General features: G+C 41.9%; 2 protein-coding genes across 2 annotated transcripts in view; both read left to right on the forward strand.

Annotated features, from left to right (window-relative positions):
- Positions 1 to 11,769, forward strand: C4BPB (complement component 4 binding protein beta). Its single transcript, XM_060142113.1, has 8 exons — positions 1 to 261; positions 1,034 to 1,219; positions 1,676 to 1,875; positions 2,433 to 2,603; positions 4,604 to 4,780; positions 8,567 to 8,660; positions 10,525 to 10,648; positions 11,618 to 11,769. The coding sequence occupies exons 3-8, from the start codon at positions 1,818 to 1,820 to the stop codon at positions 11,759 to 11,761; spliced, it is 768 nt and encodes a 255-aa protein (XP_059998096.1). The 5' UTR covers positions 1 to 261; positions 1,034 to 1,219; positions 1,676 to 1,817; the 3' UTR covers positions 11,762 to 11,769.
- Positions 11,770 to 16,680: 4,911 nt separating this feature from the next.
- The window catches only part of C4BPA (complement component 4 binding protein alpha), a 41,242-nt gene continuing 33,267 nt past the window's right edge, over positions 16,681 to 24,655 (forward strand). The window contains exon 1 of the mRNA XM_060130409.1: positions 16,681 to 16,712. Coding sequence (XP_059986392.1) covers positions 16,681 to 16,712 — 32 coding nt within the window. The remainder of the gene's footprint in view (positions 16,713 to 24,655) is intronic.

Below are 24,655 nucleotides of genomic sequence, written 5' to 3' on the forward strand. Positions count from 1 at the left end.
TTTTTTTTTTTTTCCGGTACGCGGGCCTCTCACTGTTGTGGCCTCTCCGGTTGCGGAGCACAGGCTCCGGACGCGCAGGCCCAGCGGCCATGGCTCACGGGCCCAGCCGCTCCGCGGCATGTGGGATCTTCCCGGACCGGGGCACGAACCTGTGTCCCCTGCATCGGCAGGCGGACTCTCAACCACTGCGCCACCAGGGAAGCCCCCAGGAATACACTCTTAATTGGGCCAGTCTGGAATTTTCTGGTCAGCACTAATGAGGTAAGCTGCATGATTAGACTCTCATTTTTTCCCCCAAACAAGGTGACCTATCCTGAAACAATTCTTCCTTTTCTTTTGCTAGTAACTTCCTTGCCCCACTCTCCTTCTATAAAAACCCTCCATTTTGTACAACTCCTCAGAGTGCCCTTGTATTTACTAGGTGGGATGCTGCCCGATTAATGAATTGTTGAATAAAGCCAATTAGATCTTGAATTTTGTTTTTTAACATAGTCTAGTGTGGCAGAAAGACATGAACAAATCATTACAAAGTAATGATAATGGGGCTTCCCTGGTGGCGCAGTGGTTGAGAGTCCGCCTGCAGATGCAGGGGACACGGGTCCGTGCCCCGGTCCGGGAAGATCCCACATGCCGCGGAGCGGCTGGGCCCATGAGCCATGGCCGCTGAGCCTACGCGTCCGGAGCCTGTGCTCCGCAACGGAAAAGGCCACAATAGTGAGAGGCCCGCGTACCGCAAAAAAACCCCAAAAAAACCAAAAAAACAAAAAAAACAAAGTAATGATAATGGATGGGGATGAGAATAACATTAGAGACCTTACTGTGTTTTTATGCCTTTATATTTATTATTATGCTTTATATTTGTTATTTTATTTAAACTTAAGATTTTGTAGGAATTTTACCCCAGTTTTGTAATTGGAGCACAGACAACTAGCTAATGGCTGTAATCATCATGAATAAGAAGCTATGGGAACCCAAAAGCAATTTTACATGCTTCATTCCCAAGACCAAAGCATTCCCCTCATCTCTCTCTTAGCTCATTTGGTTGACTCTGGACTCAGGTCAAATCCTGCCCAGAAGACCACGGAATGGGAAGCCTGGTGCAGAGCTGGCAAATGAGGACATTGTGTTGCTGCAGGACTTTGGAGTCCTTCTCAAGTTTGGAATCCACCAGGACCAGCTCCTTTCTGGGAAGCCATATGGTCTGGAAGGTTGGAGACAGGTAAAGCTAGTTGACTTCCTTGAGCTTTTAGACTTCAATGCTGCTTACAGTCTTAGGATACCTGGTATTTGAGAAAGGGGGAGGAGGTAGCACCCAGAGTTGGGTTTTACTTGGGAAAGCACAAGGAATGCACACCTCCACCCCCACCTCCCCGCCTCTACCCACAATGCTGGAGAGAGTTGCAGAAGGTGGACTGTAAACACTGGCAAATATCGACAGATGTGAAGGTCATGGCAAGACCATTTGGCCAAAATCTGTTGGGGAAAGATCAGCCTGCAGTTCAAAGGGACTGGTCAACTGGATTTGCATAAGCAACACTTGGGCTATTTCTGAAACTGAGTTTTAAAACCGGCAACTCTTTTTTATCACCCCTTTGGGTTTTTGCAAAATCCCTCCTTGTACCAACTTCCTTACAGCTACTCTTATTTCCTGTTGTAGAATTTTTTTTCCTTCCAGGGAAGAGAAATCAAGACAACCCCTTCTCTAGGAAGGAGGTGGTTGGTCTGATCTCAAGTGGTGTGAGAAGACCTATTTTGATCTAAAGCAGGATCTTAGGCTGGGTTATTTCCAACCCGGGTCAAACAATTTTGATCGCAAGATGTTTTTATGGTTTATGTGCTGTCTTGTGGATATGTGGCTGATTTCTGCCTCAGATGGTACGTATGCTTTTCTAAACCTCAGTTTGTAAGGCATGTGATATCAGTTTGTGGATTATGAGGCATTCTATCTGGGGTTTTAATGAAACTGAAGTTTATAAAATATATTTCCTTCATTGAAAAATCTCAAATTACTTGGCCTAATGCTCTGAACTAAATAGGGGCATAGTAAATATTTAATGATTTTGCTCTGTGAAGTGGGTCATTGTCTGCTACTTTCCCGTTCTGTTCTGGGAACAAAAAATGTACCAATTTCAAAATCTTGAGAGGTCTTATTTATGATAAACTCCAGGACCACTATTTGGAAAGGGGATTGTTTTTTTTAGGAGTGGATAACTTACGGCTGAACTTGAGTAAAACTCCTGTTATTCTTTTGAAAACAAAACTTTGGGAATCCTTGGGCAGGAAGGGATGTGGATGTACATGGACATGGAAGAGTACAAGGAATCAGAATTAATAATCAAGCCAAAAGACACTTGGATGGGGAATCTAGTAAGTGCTTCCTCAGTGCACGTGATATGTCAAACGAATCGTTTTTTTTTTTTCCCCTCCAACAGAGATCTGTCCAGAACTTCCCCCAGTGGACAATAGCATATTTGTTGCAAAGGAGGGGGAAGGACAAATTCTGGGGACTTACTTATGTAACAATGGCTACCACCTGGTAGGAGAGAAAACCCTTTTTTGTAATGCATCTAAGGGATGGAATGCCTCTGCTCCAGAGTGCCGCTGTAAGTTTGATCTTTCTGCTACTTTGTTCACCTTGTCATCCCTCTGTATTCTTTCATATCGTACCTCCAGTAGGCCATGGTAAGACTTTATAAGAAAGAAAATTCTCAACTTCTAGTAATACATTTTTAAAGCACTCTAGTTGTGGAACTTCTCTTAGTAGGTACATAATCAGCTCTTAGTATTAATTTAGTTGAATTAGTAGACGCAATCATCCCTACAAGAAGGAAAGGATTTCTTCTACATATTAAAACTACTTTTTTGGGGGGGCTGTAATTTGTTTAATATCATATTGCTTTAAAATTTTTAAGTTATGAAAAATTTTAAATATATACAAAAGACAGAACTGTAAAATGAATTCATATGTATGATCAACATGACTTTTTTAATCTACAATTCTGCTTTGCATTATTATTATTTTGAAGTAAACATATCTTATCATTTCATTTCATCCATCATATAATTTTTTTATTTTTATTTTTTTTTTGCGGTACGCAGGCCTCTCACTGTTGTGGCCTCTCCTGTTGCGGAGCACAGGCTCCGGATGCGAAGGCTCAGCGGCCATGGCTCACGGGCCCAGCCGCTCTGCAGCATGTGATTTCATGCCAGACCAGGGCACGAACCCATGTCCCCTGCATCGGCAGGCAGACTCTCAACCACTGCGCCACCAGGGAAGCCCCCTAATTTTTTTTTTTTATAAATTTATTTTATTTACTTTATTTTTGGCTGCATTGGGTCTTCGTTGCTGCACGCGGGCTTTCTCTAGTTGTGGTGAGTGGGGGCTGCTCTTCGTCGTAGTGTGCAGGCTTCTGTTGTGGAGCACAGGCTCTAGGCGCACGGACTTCAGTAGTTGTGGCATGTGGGCTCAGTAGTTGTGGCATGTGGGCTCAGTAATTGTGGCTCGCGGCTCTGGAGCGCATGCTCAGTACTTGTGGCGCATGGGCTAAGTTGCTCCGCAGCACGTGGAATCTTCCTGGACCAGGGCTCGAACCCGTGTCCCCTGCATTGACAGGTGGATTCCTAACCACTGCACCACCAGGGAAGCCCCATCATATAATTTTTGAAATGGGAAAATTTATGTTCTCAATTTACAAATGTGATAACAGAAATCTAAGTGATTTGTTCAGATTCATAAAACTCATTTGTGGTGTCTGTAGAGATGGAGAATAATTAGTCCACATTCTCTTTATTTTTTTTTAATTTTTTTTTTTTTTTTTTTTTTTTTTTTTTTTGGTGGTACGCGGGCCTCTCACTGTTATGGCCTCTCCTGTTGCGGAGGACAGGCTCCGGGCGCGCAAGCTCAGCGGCCATGGCTCACGGGCCCAGCTGCTCCGCGGCATGTGGGATCTTCCCAGACCGGGGCACGAACTCGTGTCCCCTGCATCGGCAGGCGGACTGTCAACCACTGCGCCACCAGGGAAGCCCCACATTCTCTTTATTAATACTGTTTTTAGGAATAGCTGGATTAGTTCTCCTTTAAACCTAGAGTGTAAAGTTCTCCTTTATACCTAAAGCACACCTGTATATTTATCCTTTATTCATACAACCAAATTCACATCCCTTTGTATTCTCCTGTTTTTCTACCTGGGCAGAACAAAAGAAAAGAAAGCAAAAAATGATGACTAATGTGTGTATTTGACAGGATGAAAGGGAAGGAAACATTTGCCTCAAACATGGGCTCAAGAATTTTGAGCAATGCTTAACATAAGAGAATGATGAACATGCTATTGGTAATTTCCAATTACATGCTTAATTTTAGTAAGTTCAAATGTCAGTTGTCACTCTTGTGCATGATCAAGACATTTTCTACCACAGTTAAGGGCAACCCAGTCTTTTCTCATTCTGCATTGATATGGTTTCGTACCATGTACCAGTCCATATTAAAAGGTGCAGTTTTACTTTCTCATTTTCAATTTTCTTGATGAAGCCTGAGGAGGTCTAGCCTTTGCTGTGGTAGGTTTCCGCTTAGCCCTTTCAGATCTCTGCCTGTTTTCTTCTTCAGTGGGCCACTGTCCTGACCCTTTGCTGGTGAATGGTGAGTTTAGTTCCTTGGAGCCTGTGAACGTGAATGACACTGTCACGTTTAAATGCAATGAGCATTACGTCCTCAACGGCAGCAATTGGAGCCGGTGCCTAGAGAACCACACCTGGGTGCCTCCCTTTCCTGTCTGCAAAAGCAGTAAGTATAAGAGAAAAAAAGGGTAAATCCCAAAGATACTGATCGGCAGTAAAAGTCTAGCCATTCACCACATGCCCACAACGCTGTCCTCTTTTTTGTATCTAGAAAGGGTTTAGGATCTAGCAGGCAGCCAAGAAAGTGCCAAGCTCAACACAAGCAATGCATTCTAATGCAATGATCAGCACCCAAACAATAAACAACACCCGCCCCCCCCCCGCCTCCCCCTCCCCCAAGTAGGATTCCTGTACTACTAGATCTAACACAGGGTAGTTTGGGACATCCGACTATATTTTTTTAAAATTTCAAGATTATGTGATAACTTTTTTTTTTGAAAGATAAACAAAAAAAAGGGGGAAAAAAGACCATAACTCATCATTGCAAAATTACATAGAATAAGAGTTGAAAATACCTCCTTTTATCACTATAGTTCATAGCTCTCAGAGGTAATTAGTTGGATGTGTTTAATGACTTTTTATTATGTTTACACAGATATTTTAAATAAATGCACACACACACATACCAACACACATATATACCTACAAAGATGGGACTTTGCTATACATATTTTTTAAATAGCTTTTTTTTTCATATAACAATATACATGGGAATCTTTTTCAGATCGGTATGTATAGCTCTACCTCCTGCTTTTTAACTACATGTGGATATGCCATGATTTATTCCATATCTCTCATATTGATGAACATTTATTATACTTCCATATTTTTGCTATTACAAACAATGATGAAATGAATGTTATTGTATATATATATATGTCTATACACATACATCTTTATGTCTATGCTACTATTTCTATAGGATAGAGTCCTAGAATGATTGGTGAGTCATAGGATATCATTATTTGCAAAATATACCTGAAAAATCCAAGAAATTCTACTAAAAACTTCATTCTTGGATACAAAATAAATATTGAAAAATCAACAGTTTTCACTTTCTAGTAATAGTTATCAGATGGATATTGAAATGTAAAAATAATTCCATTCATAACACCTATAGGAAAATTTACCAAAGGACATAAAATAAGACATGACTAAAAGAAAAGATCCTGGATGGGCAGACTTGGTATTACAATGCACTCCTAACCAGAATTTTAAATTAAAAAATAGGAAACAAAAAATTAATTTTAAACTCTCATTTGGAATGGTACACATCTAACATTGCAAATTTATTTATTTCAATACTTTATTTTTTTAGAGCAGTTTTAGGTTTCTAATAAAATTGAGAGGAAGATACAGAGATTCCCCCTGTTGCCCCTGTTCCCACATATGCACAGCCTCCCCCCTGCCCCCCCCCATTATCAACGTCACTCACAAGAGTGGTACATTTGTTACAATTGATAGGCTTACATTGACACATCATTATCACTCAAAGTCCATAGTTTACCTAAGAGTTCACTCTTGGTTTTGTACATTCAATGGATTTGGACCAATGTATAATGACATATGTACATGGTTATAATCTCATACAGAGTATTCTCACCACCCTAAAAATCCTCTGTGCTCTGTTATTTATCACTTTACTTCCCCCACCCCTCTCAACCACTGATCTTTTTATTGTTTCCATAGTTTTGCCTTTTCCAGAATGTCATACAATTAGAATCATACCTTGTGTGGCCTTTTCAGTTTGTCTACTTTCACTTAGTAACATGCATTTATGGTTTCTCCATGTCTTTTCATGGCTTGATAGCTCATTTCTTTTTAGTGCTGAATAATGTTTCATTTCTGGCTGTACCACAGTTTACTTATCCATTCACTTTCTGAAGGACATCTTGGTTGCTTCCAAGTTTTGATAATTATGAATAAAACTGCTAAAAATATCCATGTGAAGGGTTTTTTTCTATGATGTAAGTTTTCACCTTCTTTGGGAGTTAGATCATGTGGTCAGAGTATATTTAGTTTTGTGAGAAACCACCAAACTGTCTTCCAAAGGGGCTCTACCATTTTGAATTCCCACCAGCAATGTATGAATACTGCTGTTCCAAAACCTTCCCAGCATTTGGTGGTGTCAGTGTTCCAGAGACTGACTATTCTAATAGATGTGTAATAGTATCTCACTGTTGTTTTAATTTGCATTTTGCTGATGACATATGATGTAGAGCATCTTTTCATATGCCATCTGTATATCTTTGGTGAGGTGTCCATTTGGGACACTGGAGTTCCTTAATCAACTCATTGAAATTCTTTTTCCTTTCTTCCACACAACTTTTGAACTCAGGTTTTGATCTTTTAAAAGTTATTTATTAACCGCTCAAGTAATACATCTCTGTTGTGGAAAAATACAGAAAATAAAAGAAGAAAACATTTAATTACCTACAAACCTACCACCCAGAGATAACAGAGTACTTCGGTATATAATTTTCAGACTTTTTTTTTTCTGTTCATATATGTTGGTATGTGCCTGTGTTTTACAAAAATAGTATTATATTATACATGCTCTTTTATGCTTTACTGTTTTAGTTATCTATTTGTTTTGAAGACTTTGTGTTTCAGTAAATACATAATTATTCTTAATTTAGCTGTTAATCTTTTTTTGTTTGTGTGGTACACGGGCCTCTCACTGTTGTGGCCTCTCCCGTTGCGGAGTACAGGCTCCGGACGCGCAGGCTCAGCGGCCATGGCTCACGGGCCCAGCCGCTCCGCGGCATGTGGGATCTTCCCGGACCGGGGCATGAACCCGTGTCCCCTGCATCGGCAGGTGGACTCTCAACCACTGGGCCACCAGGGAAGCCCAGCTGTTAATCTTGATCAACAAGTTTAGACTCATAACCTCAGAGCTGGAAGGGACCTTAGGGATAATATTATTTATCCTGCTCATCTTATAGATTAAGAAGGAAGCTGAGGACTTCCCTGGTGGTGCAGTGGTTAAGAATCCACCCGCCAGTGCAGGGGACATGGGTTCGAGCCCTGGTCCAGGGAGATCCCACATGCCGCGGAGCAACTAAGCCCATGCACCATAACAACGGAGCCTGCTCTCTAAAGCCCAAGAGCCACAACTACTGAGCCCACGTGCTACAACAACTGAAGCCTGCGGGCCTAGAGCCCGTGCTCCACCACAACAGAAGCCACTGCAGTGAGAAGCCTGCGCACTGCAGTGAAGAGTAGCCCCCGCTCGCTGCAACTAGAGAAAGCCTGCGTGCAGCAGTGAAGACCCAATGCAGCCAAAAGAAAAATTAATTAATTAATTAATTTAAAAAAAAGAAGGAAGCTGAGAAAGGTAAAATGGCTTATTTCATGCCATTGGTCAGTGGAAGAGCCAAAACCAAAACTCACAACATCTAGTACCTTGTCCGACTCTCTTTCCATAATTTTACAGCTTCATTCTCTTTCCTCGCAGCTCTGTTCTCCGTTTTTTGCTGAATCCCTCATATGGTACAACTGTCACACAGGGGTAGTCAACCTCCATTTGAGCTCATGCTATTTACTGTTTCAGGAGTTACTTCTTCCATCTCTACCTATAGCCTAATTTTTCCCTTCTTGTACACTGACAATTAGCATCTCTACAACTTAACCTTCCTTTCCTCAAGTTCCTGCCAATCACAGAGTACTCTCACATCACTAATGACTCAGAGAATGAGCCAGGGGAGGGAGTCTTTCTCATGGATAAATATGATTTGACCAGAAGGAAATGAATGGAGAACGTGTCCCAGCTCCCACATGGGCTTGTGAAGGTGGCAGGTGCTGGACTACACAGTTGCACTTAGGGGCCTGGCGTTGTTAATTGAGCATTACTGGACTTCACAGCTGTCATTCTTATACTCCTGTCTCTCAGGAGACTGTGGCCCTCCTGAGAATCCAACTCATGGCTATTTTGAAGGAACAGATTTCAACTCGGGATCTACCATTACTTATTACTGTGAAGCGAGGTAAGTGTATTGCAGCCTTTTAAATATGAGACCTTGCCCATTGACTAGTAGCCTTGTTTTGGAAAAGACCCAGTCTATCTCCGCCTAGTCCCCTGATTACTTAGCACATTCTGATATATATTTTTTTGAATTGATTTTTAAACATTTTTTTAAATTAATTAATTTATTTTTGGCTGCGTTGCGTCTTTGTTGCTGTGCGTGGGCTTTCTCTAGTTGCAGAGAGCGGGGGGTTACTCTTTATTGCAGTGCGTGGGCTTCTCATTGCGGTGGCTTCTCTTGTTGCTGAGCCCAGGCTCTAGGCCCGCGGGCTTCAGTAGTTGTGGCACGTGGGCTCAGTAGTTGTGGCTCATGGGCTTTGTTGCTCCGCAGCATGTGGGATCTTCTCGGACCAGGGCTCGAACCCGTGTCCCCTGCATTGGCAGGTGGATTCTTAACTACTGTGACACCAGGGAAGTCCTACACATTCTGATTTTGAGAGCTGCTTTAGCCCACTGCCAGCTCTCCCCAAGCCCTAGAAGACAGACTGATCCTCCTGTTTATCCTAATAGAAGTATCACTCTTTTTTCTCTTAGCTAAGACAAGATAAAATATTTAAAATGTATGTTTTTCTGGGGCTTCCCTGGTGGTGCAGTGATTAAGAATCCACCTGCCAATAAAGGGGACACGGGTTCGAGCCCTGGCCCAGGAAGATCCCACATGCCGCAGAGCAACTAAGCCTGTGCGCTACAACTACTGAGCCTGCGCTCTAGAACTTGTGTGCCACAACTACTGAGCCCATGTGCCACAACTACCAAAGCCCGTGCATCTAGAGCCTGTGCTCTGCAACGAGAGAAGCCACTGCGATGAGAAGCCCGCACACCGCAACGAAGAGTAGCCCCTGCTCGCTGCAATTAGAGAAAGCCTGTGCACAGCAAAAGACCCAGTGCAGCCACCCCCCAAAAAAATATGTTTTTCTAAACAGTCTCAGTCCCAGAACAAAAAACTCAAAAAAACCCCACAGAATATATGGAAGTACAGAAATAGAATTATTTAGAATAGAGATTCTTAGGACATAGTAATTAAAGTCTAACCTTAACTTAGACTGCCTGGTCACCTGCTTACAGATCTCCTAACCTTTTCTTTTCCTGGCCTCAATCTTATTAACCCAGAGTCATGTGACCTCACTGGCATTTCAATCTCATTATTTACCTCCAATGCATTTTGCCATCAACTCTCATGTTTTTCTGATTAAGAGCTAAGGCTCCTTTTAAGCAGTTCCCCAAGATTTATTTCAAGGCTGTCTCTAGCTTTCTACTCCTTTTTAGAGCATAGATGACAAATGCTTTTTTTTTTTTTTTTTGCGGTACGCGGGCCTCTCACTGTTGTGGCCTCTCCCGTTGCGGAGCACAGGCTCCGGAAGCGCAGGCTTAGCGGCCATGGCCCATGGGCCCAGCCGCTCCGCGGCATGTGGGATCTTCCTGGACCGGGGCATGAACCTGTCTCCCCTGCATCAGCAGGTGGACTCTCAACCACTGCGCCACCAGGGAAGCCCGACAGATGCCTTTTTAAAGTACTGAACAATGAAGAGGTTCCTCCCTCACCCTTCCCACCCAAAAACTGTGTGTGTAAAAACACATATTTAGAATTTTTCACTCCTCCATGTCTTACAGTCTGACTCATCACTTGGGTCCTCTCCACCCCCAGGAGAATGGTTTTACTTTATGACTGCTTTGTAATATTGAGATAACTTAAGCATGCATTAGGGCTCTGGGGCAGAAAAGTAGATTCTATTACAGTGTGAAATACTGTTACATAAAACCAGCTTTAGTTGCCCAGTTCAAGAAGTGGAAGTGTAAACGTTGTTGCCATTCTTACTCGCGTCCAGGTACTACCTGGTGGGCACACAGCAGCAACAGTGCATTGATGGGGAGTGGAGCAGTACCCTTCCGGTCTGTGAGTTGATCCGAGAAGCTCCCAAACCAGCTGAGTTGGAGTTGGAGAAGGCACTGGTAAGAGTGGGCTCTTTTCTGTCTTATTCACAGCTGTGCCTCCAGGGCCTGGTGTCGCTCTTGGCATATGCTCAGTAAATAGCTGTTCAATTTGGAATGTCTTTGAATGGATTGGTCTTGGCCTGATTGTAGAGTGGGGCCTATAAACTAGTAACTCATGTTTTTGTATATGAATTCCCATTCTCCACCATCGTTAATACCTCATGAGGCCCTTTTGCTAGGGGTTGTTGTCTCATGTGCTTTAAAGAGCAAGGTAGGGCTTCCCTGGTGGCGCAGTGGTTGAGAGTCCGCCTGCCGATGCAGGGGACACGGGTTCGTGCCCCGGTCCGGGAAGAGCCCACATGCCGCAGAGCGGCTGGGCCTGTGAGCCATGGCCGCTGAGCCTGCACTTCCGGAGCCTGTGCTCCACAACGGAAGAGGACACAACAGTGAGAGGCCCGCGTACCGCAAAAAACAAAATAAATAAAGAGCAAGTTACATAAACTTATGTCTTAGACGTGGAAGTATGGCTGCAAAAAGTCTCTAAAATTTTTCTAGACTTCAAAAAAAAGTCACAAAAATGCTGAACAGATCCATTTTCATTGAGACTCCTCTCTTAGTCTATATTTATTACTGGGATGACAAGTAGATTTAAGCCACTAAATTTTATTTTCAGAAAATAAAAAAGTACCTCAGGGGCAGGCAGTGATAACTTCCCCCAAGACACACCAAGTTGCAAGATTTTATATATATCTCTGTACCCCAGGGAGAAGAGAGGGACACTTGGCAGCATCCTGAAAGGGGCCCTAGGCAGCCCCCAACCAACCTGCAAATTTAAATGATTCATCATGTTGAAGACCCAGATCTGTACTGAAGCTAGCCTTGTTCTGAGCCCCCATTTGGGCACCTAAACACTACTCATTAGCTTCCGAGTGTAGAGCTGAGTCTCAGTTCTTAAATTGTTAACTTCAAAAAATGTTCTTTCTTCAGCTTGCCTTTCAGGAGAGTAAGGAACTTTGCAAAGCCATAGTGAACTTTACACAAAGATTAAAGAAAAGTGGCTTAACGATGGAGAAAGAAAAATTTTCTCTGGAAATAAGGAAAGCTGAGTTGAAGACAAAAATGTTGCCCTGACATTGTCTGAGCAGACTGAGTAATAGAAATACTCCTATGAATAAAATTTCCTCTTGGCTCTGAAATTGGTTTCAGATTTTTCTTTCTTTGGGCCGAAATGCAACTTCATAGTAACCAGCTGCAGTTGCATGACGCATGGGGTGTGTCTGTGTGTGTGTGTGTGCGTGTGTGTTGGATGTAGAATGATCAAGTGTGGTGATTGTCTAAGACCAGAATTAGAAACGCATTAATGGGAAGGGAAAGGTTTAATTTCCTGTCTGAAAGAGAATGGGAAGCTCAGATCACAGCTAAGGTACATGCCTTATTTTTTTTCTCTTTTCTTTTTTTGGCAGTGCCGCACGGGTTGGGGGAATCTTAGTTCCCCAATCAGGGATTGAACCTGGGCCCTTGGCAGTGAAAGCGTGGAGTACTAACCACTGGACTGCCAGGGAATTACTGTTTCATTTTTTAATATGAGATGCAAATTATTAACAAAAATTAACCCCCAATTAACAAAAACTTATGAGGCAAAAATTAATGTCTCATTTTGGGAAAATAGGCTCAGAACAGCTGTAGCCTTAAAATGACTTATGGAGACAAAAGTAGAGTTAGAACCCAAACTCTCGCCTGGATCTCCCAGACATCCTGTTTATAAAACCAGGTTTCCAAACCTTCTGTGGTAATATTGCTCACTGCCTTTTGGATGAAACTTAGCCCTCAATTTGAGATGTTGCAACACATATGAATATATTTTCTTTCTTTTCCTTTTCTTTTTTTTTTTTTTGTGGTATGCGGGCCTCTCACTGTTGTGGCCTCTCCCGTTGCGGAGCACAGGCTCCGGACGCGCAGGCTCAGCAGCCATGGCTCACGGGCCCAGCCGCTCCGCGACATGTGGGATCCTCCCGGACTGGGGCACGAACCCGCGTCCCCTGCATCGGCAGGTGGACTCTCAACCACTGTGCCACCAGGGAAGCCCTGAATATATTTTCTTATTCTTTTTTCAGAGGGCGAAAGAAATAAGAATCCTTAGGTTTTCATGTCAAGATTTTATACTGATCTGGTATGACAAGCTTCTCCCATCTCTGACTCTGACCTCTACTCCAAATGCATAGGAACTCTTGGTAAAATACAAACAAAATACAGAAAAGAGCCTGAAATAATGGAAAATCTCTAGGGGAAGTTATGAGGGAGAACAAGAAACAGCCTCTCGGGTAGCCTACAGTCTGTTAATAGACACATATATACGTATCATTAATTCAGTGTGTTTAGAATGAAGCACACCCCTCTCATGAAAACTGCTATGGGCGCCTGAATGGGAGGAGGCTGACTTCTGTCTTAAGAGGAGGACGAGGCAGGAAAATGGTCAAGGTAGACGGCACAGTATTTTTTTTTTTTTTTTTGCGGTACACGGGCCTCTCACTGCTGTGACCTCTCCCCTTGTGGAGCACAGGCTCCGGACGTGCAGGCTCAGCAGCCATGGCTCACGGGCCCAGCCGCTCCGCGGCATGTGGGATCCTCCCGGACCAGTGCACGAACCTGTGTCCCCTGCATCGGCAGGCGGACTTTCAACCACTGCGCCACCAGGGAAGCCCAAACGGCATGGTTTTTTGGGTCCTTGAAAGTGATTACGATTTAGAGACAAAGATTAGGGAGAAGGATGTTCCAAGTGGAAAGAAGATTTGAGAAATGTAGTAAAAATTCATAAGCTTTTTTTTTAATTGAAGTAGAGTTGATTCACAATATTATATTAATTTCAGGTGTACAACATGGTGATTCAATTGTTAATAGATTATATTCCATTTAAAGTTACAAAAAAATAATGGCTATATTTCCATGGTCTGTACAATATATCCTTATTGCTTAACTATTTTATACATAGTATTTTGTACTTCTTAATCTACTACCCCTTTCTTGCCTCTTCCTGCTTCCGTCTCCCCACTGGTAGCCACTAGTTTGTTCTCTATATCTGTGAGTCTGTTTCTGTTTTGTTATATTCATTCATTTATTTTATTTTTTTAGGTTTCACATACAAGGGATAACATAGAGTATTTTTCTTTCTCTGCCTGACTTATTTCACTAAGCATAATACCCTATAGGTCCAACCACATTGTTGCAAATGAGAGTCATAAGCTTTTTAACCAAGTAAATGGTTACTCCTACTCCTACGATTAATCTAAATTGACCAAAATTTCATTCATAGTGATAGAGTGGCATGGACATATATACACTACCAAACGTAAAATAGATAGCTAGTGGGAAGCAGCCACATGGCACAGGGAGATCAGCTCGGGGGTTTGTGACCACCTAGAGGGGTGTGTTAGGGAGGGTGGAAGGGAGGGAGACGCAAGAGGGAAGAGATATGGGAACATATATATGTATAACTGATTCACTTTGTTATAAAGCAGAAACTAACACACCATTGTAAAGCAATTATACTCCAATAAAGATGTTTAAAAAAAGGCCAGTTTATGGAGGCTTTTAAAGGGCAAGTTAGAGAATTTAAGCTTTATTTTGTAGGCAGTGAGTAGAGATGGAAAACTTTCAAGCAAGGAAGTGATAAGGACAGAACATAGATTTCTCTCACAACAGTATGTAGGACAGGTGTAGTAGGAAAAGAACTGAGACAGAGAAACCAATGAAAGGTCTATAGCAATAGATCCACCCGAGAGACAATGATGACCTGAACTGGTTTGATGACATTAGAAATAGAAAAGAGACAGCAGATTTGAGAGACATTGCAAGATCAAAACATCTTGTTAACTGATTGAACGTTGGAGGATGAGGGAGATGAAGTGTTTAAAGGTGAGGCTGAAACCCCATTCCAGGAAGCCTGGATTAACCTTGGGGTCAGAAGGTAAAGTTTCTGGGCAGGAAATGAGAAATTCTCCTTTGTTGAGTATAAAGGTGCAATGAAAAATGTAAGCCTGAGTTTAGGAGAGTAATGAGAGATAAAATGTAGTTATGGGGTAGCCCTCTTCTAGGGAATAGTTAAAGCCACGAGAACAGGTAAGATAGATGTAAAGAGAAACATTTTTAAAAGGAAGGACTTGGGATTTATCTATATTTAGGGTTGAAAAGTAGGAAGACAGGTAATAACAATGAAAAAAGAGCAGTTAGTAAGATAGGAAAATCAGGAATGTTTAGGGTAATGGGAGCCAAAGGAGAAGAGAGTTTCAGAAAAGAGATGATCTGCAGCATTAGAGGCTGCCGAGAAGTCATAAGTGATGAGTTAAAGAAATTGTGGATTTGGAGACAAGGGTGCACCTCACAGAGGTGTGTCAGTAAAGGTGGGAGGAAGCCAGATTGAAGACCACAATGGGAGGGGTGGGGAGTGATTATAGAGAAAAAGTAGGCAGGAAACATAGGAGATTCTTTTGAGCCGTTCAACATCTCACAACAGAAGAAAACTTGAATTTGAAGTTTTGGCAAGACTGAGGGAACATTTCAGGATGGAAGATACATTGAAAATAAGGAAGGAAAGAAAAGAAACCTCTTCTGAAACAGGAGTGAAGAGGGAAGACAATCTGAGGCGATAGAAGCTAACGTGGAATGATTTCTTAGTAAAGTAGGAGGCAAGATCATCTGCTGAGAGTAAGACAATTTGGTGACCTGGAGAGAAAAATTTGGAATAGTCACTATGGCAAGTAAAGAAAAGGATTCCAGCTGATTGAGAAACGGTATTTGAAGACCCAGCTTTAAAGGTTATATTTCCTCCAACTTCGTTCTCAAGACTGCATAGTTTTGTATCCTCTTTTATACTCATTCTTGTCAAATCAAAAATCAGCAATTCAGCCTCCCCTTTGTGACTTGGTCCATGCTTAAACGCTTCTCTCTCTCTTTTTTTTTTGGCCCTGCCACATGGCTTGCAGGGTCTTAGTTCTCCGACCGGAGCTCAAACCTGGGCTCAGCAGTGAAAGCACCGAGTCCTAACCTCTGGACCATCAGGGAATTCCTGGTCTATGTTCTCTTTACCTCTAATATCTTTCTTATTTTCATCTAATAATTTCCACTTTTCATTCAAAGCCCTGCTCAAATCTCCTGTCTTTTGTCAAATCTTCTGCTGTGGTTCAACTCCTTTTCTGAAAACTTTATAGGACTTTTGGTGTTTATTACAGAAAAGGTGAAGTGGTCAGGAAGAATTGCTCTTTAGTAGCAGTCCCCTGAGCATACAAACCTTAATCCTGAGGATTAAGAGCTTAATTGGATAATGTCAGTGTTTGTGGTCCTTCTTAGGACCACATGTGATAACAAACATGGCTGGCCCTTTGTTGCATCCTTCTGAGGAACACTCAGTGATAGACCAACTTCTGGAGGTCGTGTATTTCTGGAGTACTGATCATGTGCCAAGCAACTCAGCATATTACCGGAACTCTTCACTCTCTGTACTTTCTTGGAGTGGGATGGAGACCAGTACAGGGGAAGGTCATCTGTCCCTGAACCCAAGGAAAGCCTGCTGGACCTAGAATCACAGAAAGTGGATCATTTTTGTGGACCTAGTCTGAACCCTGCAGTATCTAAGGTTTCCAGGCTAGCTGGTTTGCATCTTGTATAACCCTCTTTTGTTTATAAAAAGAAAAAAAAGAATTCTGGCGTCAAATTTATATTACCTTTTCACTTAGGGGAAATGGTTGGCAGAGGAGAAAGTAAACAATTGCGACATGTTATCAAGAAAGAGGGCTAGTGAAGAGGAAGGTGATTAGATAAACACGGTTGCTTTACTTATGCTGTTAATCATTCACTGAGCCAGTAGGGAGTCTCTGCCCATCCATTTCTATTTGGCCGTCCCTGAACAGCCAACCACATGGCTGGAATTCAGGGACTTTTTGGTGGAGCAATTACTAGCCAGCTTCAGGGTGCTCTGGTAAACTCTTATCTGGGGAGGAACTAAGCCTATTACAGAACAAAGCAGTTTTCCTCACTTACAAACTACCCAAGGCACGATGACAGAGTCTTCTTCCTCGGCTACCTGCAGGTCAGTGGAGTATCCAGGGCACCTTGGGGGAAAGGCTGGTAGTTTGGCCCTTTAAGGAATACAAGATTAGAAGGATAATGCAGAGACCAAACTTGGGGGTGTTTTCAACAGAAATCTTTTCAGGGATACTGCATTAGGGGACAGTGTGACTTGGAAAGTACTTTTAACCCCTACTGATCCTCAATTTTCTATTATAAATAGGGGAATAATAATGCATGCTAATAAAATACACTGAAGCAAAAAAGAAGTAAGAAGTTGCTCTTATTATTGCATCTAAAAGTTGAGTGTGTTTGTTTGTTAATCCTTTACTACCTCTCCACGTAGGGTAGCTGAGGCAGGATGTAAGCCAGATGTCCCAAAGGGAGTCACAGGAGACCTGGTTTTCAGAGTCTACATTCTGAAAATTGGTGCAATTTCCTTTAGAGATTTTATTAACCCCTCTACATCTCCTCCACCACTGATAGCAAAGACCTTTAGATTTAATCACAAGGAGGATATTGGTCAGCCTCCAGTTAGTTTCTGAAGCTAGAGCCTTTATTGCCCTCATCTCCTTTCTCTCCCTCACTTTTTGAATCTGGCAATGTTGATTAACTTCACTTCTTGAAATTCCCTTCTCCCTTGGTTGAGCAAGACGTAGTAGTTCTCTGGTTTTAGTTTTAATTCTTCAACCACCCTTCTCTTTGCTGACTGCTGTTCTGTCCCTAAATGTAGTACTAAAGGAGAATACAAAGTAGAGTGCCCAGAAGAGGAAGAAGCATCAAAGAAGTTTTGTATTAAGTGTAGAGATACATTTGAATATAATATGGGTACAGAAGGAAGGAGCTGATAGAGAGAGAAAGAAATTCTAGGAAAGAAGAGAATTTTGTGGAAGCAAGTTCTTTCTGGAGTCTGAAAGTTATGTGATTGAGAGTGCAGGCGTAAGTCAGGAGACACTCCATCTGAGATTGGAGAAAAATTAATTCTTTCCAGAGGTATCTGAATTTTTAAAAAGGGAGTTTAGATAAAATAAATACATTGACTTAAAAAGTAATCTCTAATGGGAGGAGAAATTTGGAGGCTGAGGATTTTCCCAGAGCCTCTCAAATTGTACTGCCTCGGCAAGTGCCAATGGTATTTTTCATAAGAGACCCTCCATGGTGACTATAGTTCTTGAGCTGGTTTCATTTCTATATGAATTTAAAAGGTGATAATGTCATTGAAATAAGAGGGCATTTGCTAGGGAATTCTTAGATTTTCAGTGGGCAATTACAGAATTCTAGGGTTTGTAGGGAATAGAAAGATAATCCAAGTTTAATGTCATCATTTTAAGGGTGAGAAACTGAGATCTGAGGAGCTGATGTAACTTCTTCAAGGTCATAGAAATTGACTGGTATTGCTGGGACTCAAATTCAGGTCTCCTCAGCTCACAAGTCCTAGGCTCCATCTCCATACTCTGTGGTTTGCTGAGTCCTATGCAGGCTCTGCTGAAGGACCACAGTGGGTCATGATGATGAATTGTAAATGCTACACCTGGCCCACTGAGCCACTGCACATCCTGAGAACTAGTAAGAGAAGTCGAATCACTGAATCATCTCTTCAAAATTTATAAAGCACTTCCTACATATTATTTCATTTGGTCCTCAGTAGGTATTTAGTCATTCTCACTCTGAAGGTAAAACAAAATTAAATTTCATTTATTCATTCTCACTCTGAAGATAAAACAAAATTAAATTTCATTTATTTCACATTTATTGGATAACTATTATTATGCCAGTTAATATTGGGTTAGAAAGTGGAAGGCTGAATAAACACCTTCTTTGTCTCCAAGGGACCTATAATCTACTGCAAGAGGCAAAAGTGAATAGTTACAATACAGTGTGGTGTTACAATGAAGGTATCAGCAAAGTATTAGGGAAGCATAGCAGAGACTGATATTTCCTGAGGAGAGGGTTGGGCAGTTCTTCACCAAGGAGGTGGCATTTGATCTGGATAGTGCATCACGGGGAGGCTGGAGGTAAGAGTATCCACGCACAAGAGACATCATACGATAATGCTTGAAGGTGTTTAGAAAGTTCCAGGATATGTTTTGGGAAAGGTAAGCACTTGCATGTGGTTGAAGCACAATGTTTTAAGTGAGCAGAAGTAGAGGGAGAGTTGGGAGAGTTGTGGGGACCTAGAGAATTGGGGACCATGGATATTTTTAAGTAAATTGCTTTTTAGGAATATAACTGCATCAACATGGAAGGTGGCTTACAGTTGTTGAAGGCTTTTGCTGTGGTGGAGGCTGGGGTGAAGGGAACTAGGAGAACATAAACCAGGACTATGGAAGTGGGTATAAGAGAGAATGACAGATTCTAGTGTTGCTACAGCCAATGGGACAAGACTTGGTGACTCTGAATATGGAAAGGTGGCAAGCAAGAGGAGGCTAGGATGATTCAGGTTTCTAGTCTGGGAGACTGGATGGTGATTATTACCTTAGCTGAGACAGAATGCAAAGGTGAAGCAGTGTTGAAAGGAAGATAGTGTGTTTAGTTTGGGATATGTTGGATTCAAGGTGCCTGGGAGATACAAATGAAGCAGTTGGAAATACTGAGCTGAACCTTGAGTCGTATTATAACAAATTTTGAAAAAGGGTTTTTGTTTTGGTTTGGTTTTTGCTTAAATAAGAAATCTAAGAAGTGGTTGTCAGGAACTGGGGGGTGGGAGAAACATGGAGAGGTTGGTAAAGGGATATAAGTTTTCAGCTATAAGATGAAGAAGATTTGAGGATTTAATGTTAAACATGGTGATAACACTGTATTGTACAATTGAAATCTGCTAAGAGAGTAGAATAAATGTTATTTCCAGAAAAAAAAAAAAGAAGATACGCTTCTATGTGGAATCTAAAACAAACAAACAACAACAACAGAAAACCCAGAACAAATTTATAGAAAGAGACTTGTTGTTACCAGAGGTGGAGAGTGGGGGTGGGGTGGGGGGAGGAATTGGAAGAATGTGGTCAAAAGGTACAAGCTTCCACTTATGAGATAAATAAGTGCTAGGCATGCAATGTACAACATGATGACTACAGCTAACACTGCTGCATGATATATAGGAAAGTTGTTGAGAATTAATCATGAGTTCTCATCACAAGGAAAAATTTCTCCTTTTTATTTTCTTTGTTTTCTTTTTTTTAATTTTAAGTGTTACTACATTTAAAAAATATATATATATTTATTTATTTGACTGCATCGGGTCTTAGTTGCTGCACGGGGGATCTTTGTCTTAGTTGCTGCACGGGGCATCTTTGTTGTGGAGTGTGGGCTCAGTAGTTGCAGCACGTGGGCTCTCTAGCTGTGGTGCTCGGGCTCTGGGTGGTTGCCCCAGGGCATGTGGGATCTTAGTTCCCCAACCAGGGCGCGAACCCACATCCCCTGCATTGGAAGGAGAAGTCTTAAATGCTGGACCACCAGGGAAGTCCTCTTTGTTTTCTTTTTATTGTATCTATATGAGAAGATAGAGGTTTGCTGGACCTATTATGGTAATCATTTCACAATATGTGTAAATCAAATCTTCATGCTGTACAACTTAAACTTATGCAATGATGTATGCCAATTATTTTTCAATGAAACTGGGGGAAAAAGATAAATATGTGATGTGATGGATGTGTTAATTAATTAGATGGGGGAGCAGGGGGAAATCCTTTCATAATGTATATGCTTGTCAAATCACCATGATGTACACTTTAAGTATCTTACAATTTAAGTATGTCTCAATAAAGCTGAAATTAAAAAAAAAAAAGAAATCCAACAGTCAAAAGTTTTAATTTACATTCAGGATTTTAAGTGAAGAAGAAAGTGTAACAATTTATTTTTGGATTTGCAAAGAAAACTCACGAGTATTTATAACTTTCAAAAACAGAATAGTTAATTTAAATATTATCCAAGACAAAAAATAATTTGCTAAGATAACCAGTCAGAATTATAGACTTTTCCAGGGTTGAAGACTATGCTCAAGTGGTAGAGAAACAATCTCCTTTGTTAGGTATAACATTTGCAGATCAATTTTATGATGTAGATATCTGCTTTTCTGTAGCTTCAGGGGAAGAGAAAAAAATTCCTTCTTATTTTGCTGAAATTTCTTTCACTGACTTTTAGAAAGATCCACAGTCATGAGGCTCAGCACAGGAATTTTCTAATTATTAACAAAAGTAAAGGAGGCAGGCCTGAATGGCTCAAAATTGACATGTGGTAAGTAATAGGGCAGAGTAATTTTTTTTTTTTTTTTTTTTTGCGGTACGCGGGCCTCTCACTGTTGTGGCCTCTCCCGTTGTGGAGCACAGGCTCCGGACACGCAGGCTCAGCGGCCATGGCTCACGGGCCCAACCACTCCGCGGCATGTGGGATCTTCCCGGACCGGGGCACGAACCCATGTCCCCTGCATCGGCAGGCGGACTCTCAACCACTGCGCCACCAGGGAAGCCCCAGAGTAAGATTTTTTATTAACAATTGAGTTTATGGAACATGTATGTTTCTGCACTTATAGGAGACAACGGGGCCCAGAGGTCTGTGAGTGATTCATGGATGATGGTCAAAGTCATGGGGTGGATGAGTTCCTTACAGGAAGACATCCTGGTGAGGGAAGAATAAGCCCAGGACGGACCCCGCCGTGGGTGCCAGCTTTGCTGCTCTGGGTGCGGCACTGGGTTTCACTGTTATCACGGGCCACAGTGAAGACCTGACCAAGACTTCTGCCCCAAGTCCAGCGTGTTTTCCTCTTCACCAGGGCTTAGCTAAAGTTCCCTGGAATTGCAGCCATTATAATTTTATATCATTATCATGATGATGTTTTGACTCTAGGAGTTCTCATTCTGTCAGAATCACCTTCCAACACCAGTTCTGTCACCCTTTTCCTTAACGTTTCTCATGAATATTTACTATGTGCTGTCCATGCTCCAAACCAAGCCCTCTCAGCAATTCTGGGAGACATGTGTAGTTATTTTTATTTTATGAAAAAGGAAGTTGAAGCTTAGAGGAGCTCAGAGGGCTGAGTATCTTGCCCATGGGTACACAGTTCCCATGTGGTGGAACCAGGTTTGAACCTGCGTGGCCTGGGTCTGATTCCATGCCCAGGGTCTGGCCACACACTATCCTGCTGTGTCCCCAGCACTGTGTCTGTGGCCCTGTTACAAGATGCGTGATGTAAATCCCTCATCGCAAGGTAGGGTCTGTACGTGTGGCTGCCTTTTCGCTCCTGTCATAACCTGTGGTGTTTGTTTATTCCTTCCCTCCTTACTATCCTATGTTTTATGGTTGATGATATGATAACTTCGGGTTAAGGATGGGGAATAGCCGAGAGTAAAATCGCTAGGGTCTGTTCTTATTAAGATGTGCCTTTTTTTTTTTTTTTTTTTTTGCCGTACTCGGGCCTCTCACTGTTGTGGCCTCTCCCGTTGCGGAGCACAGGCTCCGGACACGCAGGCTCAGCGGCCATGGCTCACAGGCCCAGCCGCTCCGCGGCATGTGGGATCTTCCCGGACCGGGGCACGAACCCGCGTCCCCTGCATCGGCAGGCGGACTCTCAACCACTGCGCCACCAGGGAAGCCCAAGATGTGCCTTTTTTAAAAATCAGCTAAAATCTGACCTTGACACAGCAAACACTGTAAGAATAGATATGGAACAGTGTTATTTTTCTTTAAAACATATTTTAGCACTAGGTGCTTTTGAGTGTAAATTCAACAAACATTTATTGAGCACTTTGAATGAGGCACGGTGCTAGGTACCATGTAGGGCATGATTAAGAGCCCACCTTCTGACTTCAAGGAACTTATGGTCCAGTGGGGAAGACAGACTTCAGATGTCAGTTAAGCCAAGTCAGAATCAGAGTTATAAACACTCAATTGTAATTGGAAGTTAGAGTCTGGTCTGGAGGATAGGAGGGGACATTGGAGAAGGGATGGCTACAATAAGTAGGAATTAAAGAGGAAAGTGTGAGAGGGAAGATGATACGGGCAGGGGTAGGAGGTAAGAAAGTGTTTGGAAATGTCAGGGATCCAGGGTGTCCAGACCAGCTGGATTATAACTAAAAAGTTAATCATTGGAAACCAGTTTGGTGAATGCCCATTCCTGAAGGATCAGTTCACTGAAATCGATCTGTTGAATTTATCACATTATCAATTTACTTAATGTTGTTCTAAGATATATTCATTTTGAATACATTCAATGATTATAAATATTCTTTTTGAACATAGCGAATGAATATGTTCTTTGAAGCAGCATTTTCAGTATTTTTGTTACCTGCAACTGTCTCCAGTCTCATGAGACTGCTAGCACAGAAGGAGTAGAGACTAGAGATCAGGATGGAGGTATTAGGAAAAGAGAGAGGGGGAAACAAGAAAGGGGCTCAGAACCCTGGTCCTGGCTCTTCTCAATTCATTCAGTACAAATTCTGCAAACATATTTTTAGTAACCAACGTATTTGATAAATTGTTCAACAGGTTAAACTTATTTTTTGGTGGAATTGTTCTAGTGGCCGTGTCCAGAGCTCATGGGATAGGATGTACGTGGGGTGGAGTTGCCCACAACTGACAGCAGGTGGAGGACTGAATGTGAGAACTGAGTTTTAGAAAGATAAGTTTAGATGAGTCCTTGCTCAATGAAGAAGTTGGGGCCCTACACATAGTGTGAAGGGCCACTATGAACTTTTTTCCCCTCAGTTTGGGACAGAAACATCTTTGAGGGAAATATTGAGGGGACTCCCTTTATCTAAATGGATATGCAATTAGTATGAATTATGGACACATGTGGAGCGTAAGAATCGTGTGGATCTAACAGAAATATCAGAATAAAAGATGAAGTTTAGTATTTCATTGGGACTTAACTTCATATATTCCTTTGAGGACAGAGACTATTTCTAATGTAAATTTAAGGTATACTGTTTATTTCCAATGGGAACAGGAGTGTGGTGAAGAGAAAAACATCCTTCATGATTTTGCTTTAAATATGTCTTTAAATAGTCTGATTAAGTAATGAAAGTACATTTGTCCCATATATTTTTATTTTTGTTTATATATCTATATATATCTACATATATCTATATCTATAGATAAAACGATTTTTTTCCAAAACTGCAAATTGCTTGGTTTATTGCCTTGGTTGACAGTTGTCATGAGGAACTCCCAATGTTATGCATACTGATCCAACTCTTTTTCTCTATCTTATCATTTTCTGCTTTAAAACATTTTTTTGAACTATTATTATTTTAATTAAAAAAATATTTTTGGCTGCATTTGGTCTTTGTTGCTGCATGTGGGCTTTCTCTAGTTGCGGCAAGTGGGGGCTACTCTTCTTTGTGGTGTGCAGGCTTCTCATTGTGGTGGCTTCTCTTGTTGTGGAGCATGGGCTGTAGGCACACGGGCTTCAGTAGTTGTGGCACACGGGCTCAGTAGTTATGGCTCGCAGGCTCTAGAGCATGGGCTCAGTAGTTGTGATACACGGGCTTAGTTGCTCCATGGCATGTGGGATCTTCCTGGACCAGGGATCTAGTCCGTGTCCCCTGCGTTGGCAGGAGGATTCTTAACCACTGCGCCACCAGGGAAGTCCTGTTTTGTTTTGTTTTACATTTGTTTCCTTTTCTCTAACTCCTCTGCTGTTTCCTTGGTCAGATCATCTTTGTGGCTCACCTGGCCAATCACAATTGTCTTCTTAATCAACCTCTCCATTTCTCCTCTCTGTTCACTTCAATCTATCATGTATGCATCCACTCTAGTGATCTTAAAGCACAATAATGTGTCACTCTAAGGACATATTAAAAACAAATAAAGCAAAACCAAAATCTAAACAACAAACAATGGCTCTTACTCCCGAAAGAATAGTGTCCATAAGTTCCTAACCTTGGCCCTTACAACCCATTCAGACACACCTATGAGCTGCCTCCTACTTAACAACCATCTCCAACACCTTACTTTGCAGCCAAATTGTAGTGT

This window comes from Lagenorhynchus albirostris, chromosome 2 (genome assembly GCF_949774975.1).
Source record: "Lagenorhynchus albirostris chromosome 2, mLagAlb1.1, whole genome shotgun sequence".
NCBI lineage: Eukaryota > Metazoa > Chordata > Mammalia > Artiodactyla > Delphinidae > Lagenorhynchus > Lagenorhynchus albirostris.

Bases quoted from the DNA above. Each gene is read 5' to 3' on its own strand.
- C4BPB (XM_060142113.1), top strand. From the start codon at position 1,818: ATGTTTTTATGGTTTATGTGCTGTCTTGTGGATATGTGGCTGATTTCT. The intron at 2,604-4,603 runs GTAAGTTTGATC...TTTCTTCTTCAG, and splicing joins CTCTGCTCCAGAGTGCCGCT to TGGGCCACTGTCCTGACCCT. The intron at 10,649-11,617 runs GTAAGAGTGGGC...TTCTTTCTTCAG, and splicing joins TGGAGTTGGAGAAGGCACTG to CTTGCCTTTCAGGAGAGTAA.